This window comes from Diceros bicornis, chromosome 15 (genome assembly GCF_020826845.1).
Source record: "Diceros bicornis minor isolate mBicDic1 chromosome 15, mDicBic1.mat.cur, whole genome shotgun sequence".
Taxonomy (NCBI): domain Eukaryota; kingdom Metazoa; phylum Chordata; class Mammalia; order Perissodactyla; family Rhinocerotidae; genus Diceros; species Diceros bicornis.
In genome coordinates, this window is record NC_080754.1 from 51437593 (window position 1) to 51449880 (window position 12288).

Here is a 12288-nt window from a genome sequence, read left to right on the forward strand (position 1 = left end):
CTGTGCTCAGCCGCCTGCTCTGAACACTTGGTGCCTCTCCTCGCATTGCTAGGTCACAGAGGCTGGTGCTAGGGGCCATGGCCATCTGAGGGAATCAGAGAGTCCCTGGTGAACTCTACTTGCCCTGCGAGGGTGTAAGATCACCAAAGCTAAGGGTGTAAGGAGAGAAAAGAGTTAAGAGCAACACTTTGTTAAATGACAACAAACAGATGGAAATGGAGAAATAAGAAGCAACAATGGAGAAAGAAAAAAGTGAGCAGAGGAGGAATAAAACTGAAGGAAGTACGGACTCTTACCCAAGAACACAAAGGTGTAAGCACTGATGTCACAAGCTGCAGAGATAAAAGACCATTCCAGCTGACAGGCTACGGACTGGAGATGGCAATTTCTGGGGTATGGTGTAGGCAAACATCACAATACAGAGGGTAGAGTTGACATGGAGAAGAGGGACAGCAAGGAATAGAATGGATCTTTGATTCAACAACCTAAGGAGTGCATTGCATTCATCCCAGACATAGTCTGTGCTGTGCCTTATGGAATGCCCGTGGATGGCTGTATGTGTGTGAAAAGCAATGATTTGCCAGCAAACATTATGAACATTTCATACTATACATCACCACGGGCCATTTTCATGAATCTGGCCCCAGAAAGTCCCTTGCAAAGTAGTTGAAAACATATATACATATATATGTACATTTACCTGTATATCTATGTATACATACACATGCATAAATGTATCCTTATATCCTATCAACTCTTCAAGAATTTTCTATTTTGGAATAAATTCAATAATAGCCCTTGGCTATATTTATTTATCTTGAGATTTTATTTATAAATACTCCAGCTTATAATTTCTTAGGCATTTTAAAGAAAATAACCAATATAATGAATTTCTCTTATATGTGAAACATAAATACAAATGCCTGCTCCTTTGCGAATATTTCTAAAATATTTTAATTATGAGAGCAGTTGATACTATGTCCAAGAGCATTCCATGTTTTCCTTGGTGGGAATGCCTCTTTCAAGAAGCCACCAACATATCCAAGGGATTCCTTGTTCCATTCACAGGAGTTGTCTTGTAGAAAATCAGCTAAAATCCCATCATTGCTGTTGCAGTCAGTAGGGGCTGCCCCATTGAAAACAATCCATCAGGACCATCTAGGTGAGAATCTTAGGAATAATAGTAACCCCCAGATCCTTGTCAGCTGTGCACAGAAGGTACTGTGCACAGTACCATTTACCAAGCACACACCACCCTTCCATCCTCATAGACAAGTAGGTGGCAACACTCACTCCTTAAAATACAAATTTCATACTTACGCCCTATAGAAGGCCAAATTCTTCTAGAATTTGAAGGCCAGGGGGTAGAAAGGGGGAAGGAGAAGAAGAGAGGTGAAAGTGGTAGGTGTTTATATCACAGAAGGAAGGAGAACTAGAAGTAGGCGCTGTAACCAAATCCCCATGCCCAAAAGATTCCCTATAATGGTCTCCTAAATCCTGAGTCTCTGGCCCTGCTCTGCCCTCCCTGCATGTTGGCCCAGTTTGGAAAAAAGTCAAGATGGCATCCTTTTTATGAGAGGTTTCTCATGTCTCTGGGAAGGTCCTTCACAGAGAGCTGATCCAGACCCATGAAAGATTCACTGTGTCTCACCTTCCTGGGCATCTGTTGAGAATGCAGCCAATCCCCATGGAACCTAGTCCCACCTGCTCATCAAATGAGCTGAGGAGACCAGGCAAGGGCCCAAGTGTGTTCTCTTAGCACTCATCTTTAACTCTGTCCACTACATTCTCAGGGCAAGGGGGTGGTGGCCTGGTCCTCTCACAGAAGCTTCTAGGTCTGTCATCTCGGTGCCACTTTCATCTGCTTTGGAAATGGGGGCACTGCCTCCTCCTGGAGAGTGATGAGTGGCAAAATATTTGGGTGACAGAGAACTACTGGTTGTCATTTCAACTCCTGCTCTCCTTTTCCTACCGCACAAAGCCTTTTCAGCCCAGTTATCAGAGCCATCTGGACGAGGCCTCATGAAGAAAGGTTGAGCAAGAAAATGGGAAATTTCTCTTCACCTCACAATTTCTAACTGGACTTGTAGACTGGAATAGATGTTTCTAGATTACATATTAAAAACCTAAGAAGAAACTTTTCTAGGTTCTGTTTTAGAAGTGAGTTGAGCACCCATAGGGCTTGTTTAGACTCTACATGATTTCTGATAGCCCTGGCAATGCTGAATCTCTAAAACCATCAGCAAACACACTTGCTTCCAATCTCTTTTATTTCATCTCTAAGGCAAAAGCTCCTGTATAAACACTCTGGAGGCTACTGCTAAGGAAAGTTCTCTGAGATTCCTTTCCCTCATCTGTAACAATAGCCATAGCTCTCACTGGAGGAGCGCCGACTATGTACCAGGAACCGTACATGTATTCCTTTGAAGATCCATAATAACCTGCACAGCATGTATCACCATCACCATTTTTCCAAATGGGGAATGTAAGCCTCAGTGAATTGGATGACCTGCTTGAGGTCACAGTTAGTAACAATTTTAGTTGCCATTTATTAAGCACTTACTGTGTGCCAGGCACTGGGCAACGTGATCTGTGTGCATTAACTCATTTAATTGTCCTAACCACTGTCTGGGTCTCTCTCCAGAGGCTGTGTGGCCCCTATGATGCCTCATTATGACATCCCCTCGCATTTTACCTGAGCATCAGATGAGGAACCATGCACAATGGGCCTAGCATAGGTAGACAACAAAAAACATGCCTCTGCCTTCACCTTTTGTCTCTCCACCCCCCGCCAAGGCTGCCTTTGATGTTAACCTGAGGTCACCTACATAAAAGCCTTAAAGCAGAGAAAAGGGCAGTTCCAGCCTACCTGCTACCTCAGCAATGAAGAAGGACCAATCTGGACCAGAAGATGGACTCAGGGAACAGCTAATTCTGTGGATTCTTTGGTTGGAAGCAACCACATGAGCATTACTATTATTATTACCATTGTCATCATCATTTGATAAAGCAATCAAGTAAAATAATGTACACTAGTGATGATAATTAACAATAGAATGACCAGACAATATTATACTTGAATTCATCATATTATGGAAACTTATGGAAACAGACATCGGGCCTCCAATAACCTCTAAAATGTTTTCATAGAGGGACATCTAGAGAAGAGAGTAAACAGATAGTCTGGTCACATTTAATCAGCAAATTATTAAACTTCCTTGACCTGTTTTGGGGGTCACTTCTCTGACTATGATGACAACTTCTTTCCTTCCTGTATATATGTGGATATATGGTTGCTGCGGTTTGGGGAACTTTCGAGTTCTCTGTTCCCTACCCAACTTTAATTGGAGCCCTGTCAGGTTCAGTAACTAATGGTGTCACACACCCCTGATTGAAGATGTTGTCCATCCCCTAAACACAGCCTCTTCCTGTCCACCTGGGGCCTGCTTTGACAGAAAAATTATAAGTCTTTTCCTAGATGCAAAGAAACATAGGCGTTCCCAGACAAGTTGCTTTTCTTCCAGACGCATTTATAAAAATTGCCTGGGCTTCACTGACGGGTGATGGAGTGACCAAGGTTGCTCAGGTAGAAGAGACAGTAGCAGTGAGGTGAGAGGGAGAGAGAGCCTGATGGATTACTCCCTGAAAAAGGAAGCCACAGCTCTCTTGGCTAATCAAGAGTATCGAGAAGAGGACATTGGTGCAGGATCACAGGGTCCTACCGCACATGACAGGGGGCTGAATAGATGTTTCTCAGCACCCAGCAACCTGCTTCTCAAGGGGACAGCAGTGATGGGGATACTTCATTACCCACCATCTGGAATTCAGTGTCACAGAAAACAAATGTTTCCAAGAGAATTCACACTCTATTTCTCTCTGAGGTCTTATGATCTCTCCTTATACCCCACTCTCAATCTACATGTAAGCAGTACTGGCAACTATTGCAATATATACAACGTGTCTTAGCCTTGCTGTGAACTAATAAATGGAACAAACATGTTTTAAGAAAATGGGAAAGAAACGGGTAACAACCATCGCAACAAAATGCTATATTTGGTGAGGACTTTCTTAAAGATATGTTTGGGCCTAAGTGGTGAGTTGCACTGGTGTAGTCCAGCAGATTCCATCTGTGTCTGGGAGATGGCAGATAATTGGCACTGGGAGGAACTGACTTCATGGATAAGGAATGGATGACCTCATCCATTTGCCAGATCAGGCCACCCCAACCTTCCTACCTCCCCCATGAAGTATTACAGATAGTATATGTTCAAAATAACTAATCAGACTTGATGTCGGCAAATTGTGGCCCATCACCCAAGCAAGACCCTCTGAGAGTGACCCCCTGAGCAGCACTCAAGATGTTACTGATCCAAGAGGCCTGGATGAAACTGCAGAGTTGGCAAATTATTTTCTTGGACACTTCTCTCCACTCCTCATATCTCCTCTTTCCCTATGGACAGTCCCTCTGGCTGTCCAAAGACTTTATATCAGACCTCAATTTTGCAGTTCTTTAAAGCAGCTCATGCCTTTTCCCCCACCTTCTGTGACTAATTTTAACTTGTTTTATTATAATTGTTGGTTTTCTGGTCTGTCTTCTCCACTAGATTATAAGACCCACAAAAGAGGAATTGTATTCTTCCTATTTACCTTTAGATCCATAAAACTTAACAGAGATGCATAGAGATGGTACCTTATAAATGTTTTGGATGAATGAATGAATGAATCAGAAACCTCCTAGAACTGGATGTCTGTCATTAATTGAATACGCAACTTCAGGTCTGGGGCTCAGTTGCATCATCTATCAAGTAGGAGAACAACCCCAATGAGCAGTTGACACCTGTCCCCACGCCATGCTCAGTACAGCCCTGTGGGTCCACAGAGGAGGCTCAGGGGCCTTGGGGAGGTGTGGGATAAAGGAGATCTTGGGCAGACCATCCTCAGCTTTCCCATGCCTGACTCAAACAGAGCCACTCTGCTTTTACTTATTTACGTGTTAGACTCTCAGATAAGACTTTGTGTGCAAAAAGGGTTTTACAACCAAGACAAAGCTTTAAAACTATAGAAGTAGGTGAACTGTACAGTCCCTTTCAGCTAGATTCCCCAAACCCACTTGATCTCAGTTCACCTCTGCAGACTCTTCATCCTCAATCCCCAAGGTAGCCCCAGTGTGTCATTCCAGTTCTGCCCTTACATCTGCCTGAGACCATCCTTTCCTATTTTTGTTCTGCCTGGCAAAACCCGGTTCACCCTTCAAGATGCAGTACAAACGCCTCCCCCTTCATCCCCACTTACCCAGAAACCAAAGAATCATGCTCCCTAAGAACCACACTCATCCCAATGGGCTCCCAGAGCACCTCATAAATACTCTATAGTATTAACTACTGGCCTTGTGGCGTCATCGGTTTATTAAATTCTTTCTTGATTGGAATATGGATGCTTCAAGGTTAGGAGATCTGTCTTATTACCATTTATGCCTCTGGGATTGACTCCAGTGCCTGATTTAGTAGGCACTTAACAATGTGTGTCACATAAAGGAAAGAAATTAGGAAGTCAGAAGCTATTTAGGAAATTGGTAAGTTAGTTGATAAGTAGGTTAGGGAATTAGTCAATAAGTTAAACTACATGTTAACAGGAAAATCCTCTCTTTATCTGAGTAGAGTAATTGACATTCAAGGGTGAGTAACCAGTAGATTTATTATTTCCAAGTGAAAGCACACTTTTAAAAAGTACTTACTGGGGCTGGCCCTGTGGCATAGTGGTTAAGTTCGGCACGTTCTGCTTAGTTGGCCCAGGTTCAGTTCCCAGGTACGGATCTACACTGCTCATCAGCCATGCTATGGTGGCGACCCACATATAAAGTAGAAGAAGATTGGCACAAATGTTAGCTCAGGGCTAGTCTTCCTCAGCAAGAAAAAAGTATTTATTTATCTAATGGCTTTCTTTGGTGGAATATGGAGGGAAATATATTTCTTGAGTGGAGAAACCCTTCTCCACCTTTTGCCTACTCCCAGCTGGGTGCTTCTCCTTTACACTCTCTTAGGATGGAGAATGTTTGCCTCCCGGTTCTAAGAGGGTAATAGAGAGCAGGGCATGCTGTGAGTGATGGGATGAAATTAGAGGAGGAGGACAATGTAGTGATTATCTTTACTGTTGGGCAGTGCTATCTTAGGCACAGTTTGGAAAGTTCAATGGCGTATGTAGGCTCTCTGGGACTATTTAACCTAAGGCTGGCCTATTATGCCTATATATATAGGCATATATACATATATATATATATGCCTTTATATTATGCCTATAGAACCACAGACCCTCTGAGTTGAAAAGAAACTCACATGGAAAGAGACCAAATTTTTACAAACCCCAAATCATACATCATTTGGGGACCAGAGGGGATTCATAGAGAATGTTTCAAATATGGAATCTCCTGGTATCTTGTCCCAACCCACTTTTCAAAGCATAAGTCCTAAATCTGACTGCTTTTTAGGCTGGCAGCTTGTCAATTTAACCAAAAGTAGTTCTGGGTATAGAAATAAAACAAAACATGAGGGATGACTAAATGAAAACAGGGGTATGTTACAATGTGCTTAAAGGATGGATCATTGAAAAGGATATCAGAGTTGCAGACTATGAGAAATCAGTCCTATTCCCTCTAATCCTGCTGAAATAACTCTTCTGTATTTCTCAAGGACCTAGACTTGCCATCTCTGAACAACTCTAATGGGAACACTTCCATCCTGTGGTTTGCAGCATGCAGTCACCCACTGATGGCCATCTGGACCTCAACATTGTACTCTATATTGATTTTCTCCAGCTACACGGTTATACTTTTGGAATCAATATGTCTCTCCATCTCCCATCACTTGATGGGTAGCCAAGGAATGCAAAATCACTTTTATAATAACATAAGGCAAATAGATTAGAAACATAACTTTGGGGCAAGAATTTTTTTAATGCATTACTAAATTGAATAAAGATTATCTGTAAATTTATCTCTCATTTAGAATAGTGATTCTCCACTCTAGTACACCAAATCAAGTTTAGGTAATGAATACTTTGTAATTCTTCCTTTACTATTTTGAAATGCAAACTAGAGATAATGTTACCTTCCTTCACACATGATTTTTTAAAAAATCAGTGTGCCCTGAGTATGAAAGACAAATGAAAGAAAAGTAATTTCTAATAAAAACAATCTTGGTTTCAGTGTGTGAATGCTGGGGCATAAGTACATTAGGCGACGTAATGAAGTCATCAGATATTTGCTGTCATTTGTAGAACCACCGTGAACACAACTGCTACAAATGCACGCTCTTATGGGCATGCTGTTTGGTGCTCAAAGACCATGAGATATGTCGCTGTTGATGATGTGGTTTTCCAAAACGATGACTCACTCTTCGTAAATTCCAAACAAAGCGAATTACAATTGTCCCTCAATTTACCCAATTGTTGCAGTCCTGGAAAATTCAATGTATATAAAGCCGTGCAAAAAAATGCTTTGTGTTAATATGTAAAAAGGAGATAGATTCAGCCTCTGAAATTATAAACAGGTTTTTATTTACATGAATGTCCATTGGGACTTTCAGAAGTCATGTAAGACACAGGATGATGCCTCTTTCTGTGGGATGGCCCTACACATTCCAGAATGTCTAACAGCCCAGGCCCCTGCCCATTTAATGCCATAAGTGCCCACAATCATCATGAGAACCATAGACACCCCCATTCACAGATTTGCAGAACTTCCCCCGGAAGGTAGTGCCACCTTTGCTGAGAACCACTGATTTGCAGTATTTTCTACAGGGCTACTCCCATTGACTCAGATGATTAAGAGTTGACTCTAGATGTGAAACTAAAGAATGATAGCACTAGAAGGAATTCTAAAGCTTATCTGATTGGCCCCCTCATTTTACTCATGTGATGTAAGTAACTTGCCCTTGGCTCTCAGTTAGTACATAATCTGGAATAAAAACCAAGATTTCCCTTCCCATGGTTTTTATTTCTTACTGAAATTAGAAAGATATCCTTAAATTTTTCTTTCTTACACACCAGATACTTGAAAATAGTTGAAAGATTCACAACATTTTCCAGTTTTTTCCAGGATATCTGGGGTTGAAATCACTCACTCATTCTCACCACTGAGTTTCAGTGGCAGGCTGGATATTCTCTAGCGCTCCCTGAAAGCCTGGACTCCTGCATACAAATAAATCAGAAGGATTCAAAATATTATAAAATCTCTTACAGTGTGTTCAAAATGAGAATGTATCCAAAAGAATGATTTCTGAGAGCAGACATCGCCTTACATAGTTAGTGGTAATTGATTTTCCCACTGTTCTCCCCAAACTCCAGTCATCAGGATCCAAGCAGGACCTTGGGAAATGAATGACTGAGCTTCCATATGCCCCTGTACAGTGCACAGCACAGGGCCTCTTCTTCTGACTCAGGACAGCAGGGTACCAGTCCCTTCACAGGGCCTAAGGAAGACTTGGCTATTTGCTAATTACCCTTGGCAAGCGGCTTATGATGGTGTATTGGGTATTTTTAAATTTAATTTGGCAGATCAAATATTAAGGCGAGAACGCTTGATTGTACAAACTCTGCAATACTGGCTCTCTAAATTAAATTTGCAAATTGCTGCCTGATCCAAAGCATCGCTTGGAAAAATTCTATTTACAAGACTTGTGCATTGTCAGGGCTAGAGAAGGGTGGAGAGAAGCAGCTCATAGGATATAAGAATTATTGGACAAAGCTGGGGATCCTACACCAAGGAGGAGAAGTTAGTTGCTCCTAGTCCCTTCCTCACACTGCACTAAAAGAGCAACCTACCCTGTACACGCGAACTCAGCTCTCTTAGGAGAGAACACAGAAGTTCTCCAAGCATCTAAGAAAATATTATCAGGTCCTCATACTCAGTGTTTATACACTCTATACTTTCCTCACGGAAGTGTTCTTCAGGCCTCCCTTCAGAGACCACTTCCTCTTAATTTTAGACTCACTCTAACAATTTAAACCTCAGGTGTTGGAAGCAGCAATTTAGAGAAGGAGGTGGTCTGACTGCTCAAGGTAAGCCCTGTGACAGCAACAAGAGGAAACAACAGACACTCTGACCTCCAGGAAGGGGATGGAAAACTATTTCACAAAGTGCAGGGAGCAGGGCTGACACAGGAACTCAAAATAAATAGCAGCCTAAGCCATTCACTGTTGAGACAAATGGCTGTGCTGCCCCTGAGAGTGTCTCCATAATATAGAAAAATACAGTGACTGATATAAAAGAATTAAAGTAAATTATGCTTGGTATGTTTTGCAGCAAAATTCAATATACGGTAGTCCCTCCTTAGCTGTGGTTTCGCTTTCCGAGGTTTCAGTTACTGTGGTCAAACTTGGTCCAAAAATATTATATGGAAAATTCCAGAAATAAGCAATTCATAAGTTTTAAATTGCATGCTGTTCTGAGTAGGATGATGAAATCTCATGCCATCCTGCTCCGTCCCATCCAGGACGTGAATCATGCTTTTGTCTAATGTAATCACACTGTATATACTCCCGCCCATAAGGCCGTTAGGAAAAAGCATAGTATATATAGAGTTCAGTACCACCCACGGTTTCAGGCATCCTCTGGGGGTCTTGGGACATAGCTAAGAGAAGACTACTGTAACAATAGAATCCTAGAGTGTTAGAGTAGGAAGACCCTTAAAAGAGCATCCAGTCTAATTCCTTTCTTTTACAAAGAAGGAAACTGAATATAAGAGGCAGCAGGCTCACTGTGGAGTTAAGAGCACAGCCCAGCTGGTCCAGTGCTCCCTCCATGTGGATGCCCTGGCAGCTAATGCCACTGAGCGGAAGGAAAAGAGATTTTGCCTCACATTTATTCATTCATTGTGTCATTGCTTTTGACATCTCTGTTCTTGCTTCCTTGCATTGATTTCACCCCTTCAAAAGGAGAAGAAACCTACTCTCTTTAGTCACAAAAGAGTGAACTATTGTTCCCTGATTTGTGATGAGAGAACCTCAGGGCTGGCCCTTAACAAAACTGGAACTGAAGATAGAGTTCACTTTCAGTTCCCTTCTACACTTCTTTCCTGGTGTGTTTCCTCCAAGCTGTCATATGTCTGTCCTCCAACGTGGTACCCACAGGCCCTGTACCCAGAGTTCCTAGCAAAATGTAGGAAACCCTCCCAACTCCCAGAGGTTTGGTATTTTTGATCTCTTTCTAGCTTGATCTATAGAGGCAATATACCAATGTTTTTCAAATATAAGAGGGAAACTTGTTAAAATGCAGATTCCTGGTCCCCATCTCCTAAAATTATGGTTCAATAGATGATTCTAGTGAAAATGGACCCTTTATGGAAAACACAGGGCTTCTGCTTGCCTCTCCAGTTTCGTCTTCTCCCAGTCCCCTCAAGCACACTTTCCTCCACGTAAATACTTCATACTGTCTCTCTCTGCCTTGTCTTTGACTCACCTTCCAGCTTCTTTGTCCATTTAACTCTCCATAGACCTCCACACCAGCTGAAGCACATGTCTCCTCTCTGCCCTCTTTGTTCCTGTACATCTCTACATTATCAAGCTTACACAGCCTACGACGTGCACTGATTTTCTGGTATATCTCCCTTGAGGGCAGGGCCATGTCTACTCGCTGTTTTTTATTCCCAGCACTTTTAGCACCCTGTCAAGCACTAGTAGGCACTCTGAAAGTGTTCATTACATTATCTTTTGAATGTGCTAAATTTCCTTGTTAACTAGGCATTTATCTATATTTGCATTTTTTTATCAACGCCCCTGCTAGACATAGTACAGGATTTTCACAGATTGCTCAAAGAATCACTCTCAAATGAGGAGCACCTTCCGTGATATGTAAAAATGAAAGAGAAGAATGTTACACATAATATAACCCTGGTGCCATCAAGTGTAGGGGTCATAATGAATTAAGCCCAAGTTCACGCAGCATACCTGACACCTAAGGAACAGTGACAGAGACACATACAACAAATGGGAATTTTTCTAAATAAAGAAGATCGATTTCCAATAGTTCATTACAATTGGCTTTAAACTTATTCACATACATAAAACTTTGTGCATTTGTTCTAAGATCTCAGAGAGTCCCCATATTTCTACCCAAGACAGTTAACCATAAAGAGGTCAGCTCACCTCCTGGAGTCCACCATCCATGTGTTTGTCCCATGCAGGCGTCTGCTATGCAGAGTTTGGAGTCCGTGTCCCCAAGACCACGGGGTCAGCCTACACCTACAGCTACGTCACTGTCGGGGAATTTGTGGCGTTTTTCATCGGCTGGAACCTGATCCTGGAGTACCTGATTGGCACTGCGGCCGGCGCCAGTGCTTTGAGCAGCATGTTTGACTCACTGGCTAATCACACCATCAGCCGCTGGATGACGGACAGCGTGGGAACCCTCAACGGCCTGGGTGAGTCTGCCACATCCACTCACCCCAACATGCAAACTTACCAATCCACATAAATGAATTCCTCTTTCAGGACACAGTTTAGCAAAATATAGCAAAAGCCTTAAATATGTCTTTTTTTTTTGTAAAGTAATTCTTCCCCTGTGAAGCTATCCTAAGGAAATCATTCTTATTTCCATAAGAGCTTTATACAAAAAGATGTTCATCACAGCCTTATTTATAACAGCAAAAAATTAGAAACAGCCTAAATATTCTACAATGGAGCAAATGATTAAGTAAATTGTGGAAGCATACTATGTAGCTAGCAATGAAAAGGATGATTAGGAAGACTGTTGTAATAACATGGAATATGTTTTTGATGTAATGTCATGTGACAAAGGATACAAATTATACATGCATTGTGTTAATAACTATATAAAAATAAAACGAATGCAAGAAAAAGAACCGTAAGGAACTTCTCCAGTGGTTTCATCAGATTTTTAAAATCTTCTTAAATAAGTATGTGTTAATTTTTAAATGAGAAAATATATTTTTAAAAGGAACAAAATGGATTCCAGTTTAGCGGAGGTCAAGGAGGAGTAATGTAACTAAGTGAATCCTAGACAATCAGAAGCTCAGACAACAAATACCGTGAGTCTTCAGGCTCCATCCATCACTTGCCACCCACTTTTCATCCTGATGTCTGATTTTATCCTTTCACATTCATAGGAAGCTAACCAATAGTTGAGGAAGCTTTAGGGTCTTGCCCCAGAACGTCCAAGGACTGATTCTGCGGCTGTATGCAAGTCATTTGACTTCAGTGTCCCTATCTCAGAAGAACTGGCAAAAATGTTGAGCACTTAGATACCATGCGAAGATAAAAAGTAGGAAGACCACA

At 41.8% G+C, this 12288-nt stretch overlaps 1 protein-coding gene across 1 annotated transcript in view; it reads left to right on the forward strand.

Annotated features, from left to right (window-relative positions):
* The window catches only part of SLC7A14 (solute carrier family 7 member 14), a 53726-nt gene that overhangs the window by 13157 nt on the left and 28281 nt on the right, over positions 1-12288 (forward strand). Inside the window, exon 2 of the mRNA XM_058555587.1 lies at positions 11178-11414. Coding sequence (XP_058411570.1) covers positions 11178-11414 — 237 coding nt within the window. The remainder of the gene's footprint in view (positions 1-11177; positions 11415-12288) is intronic.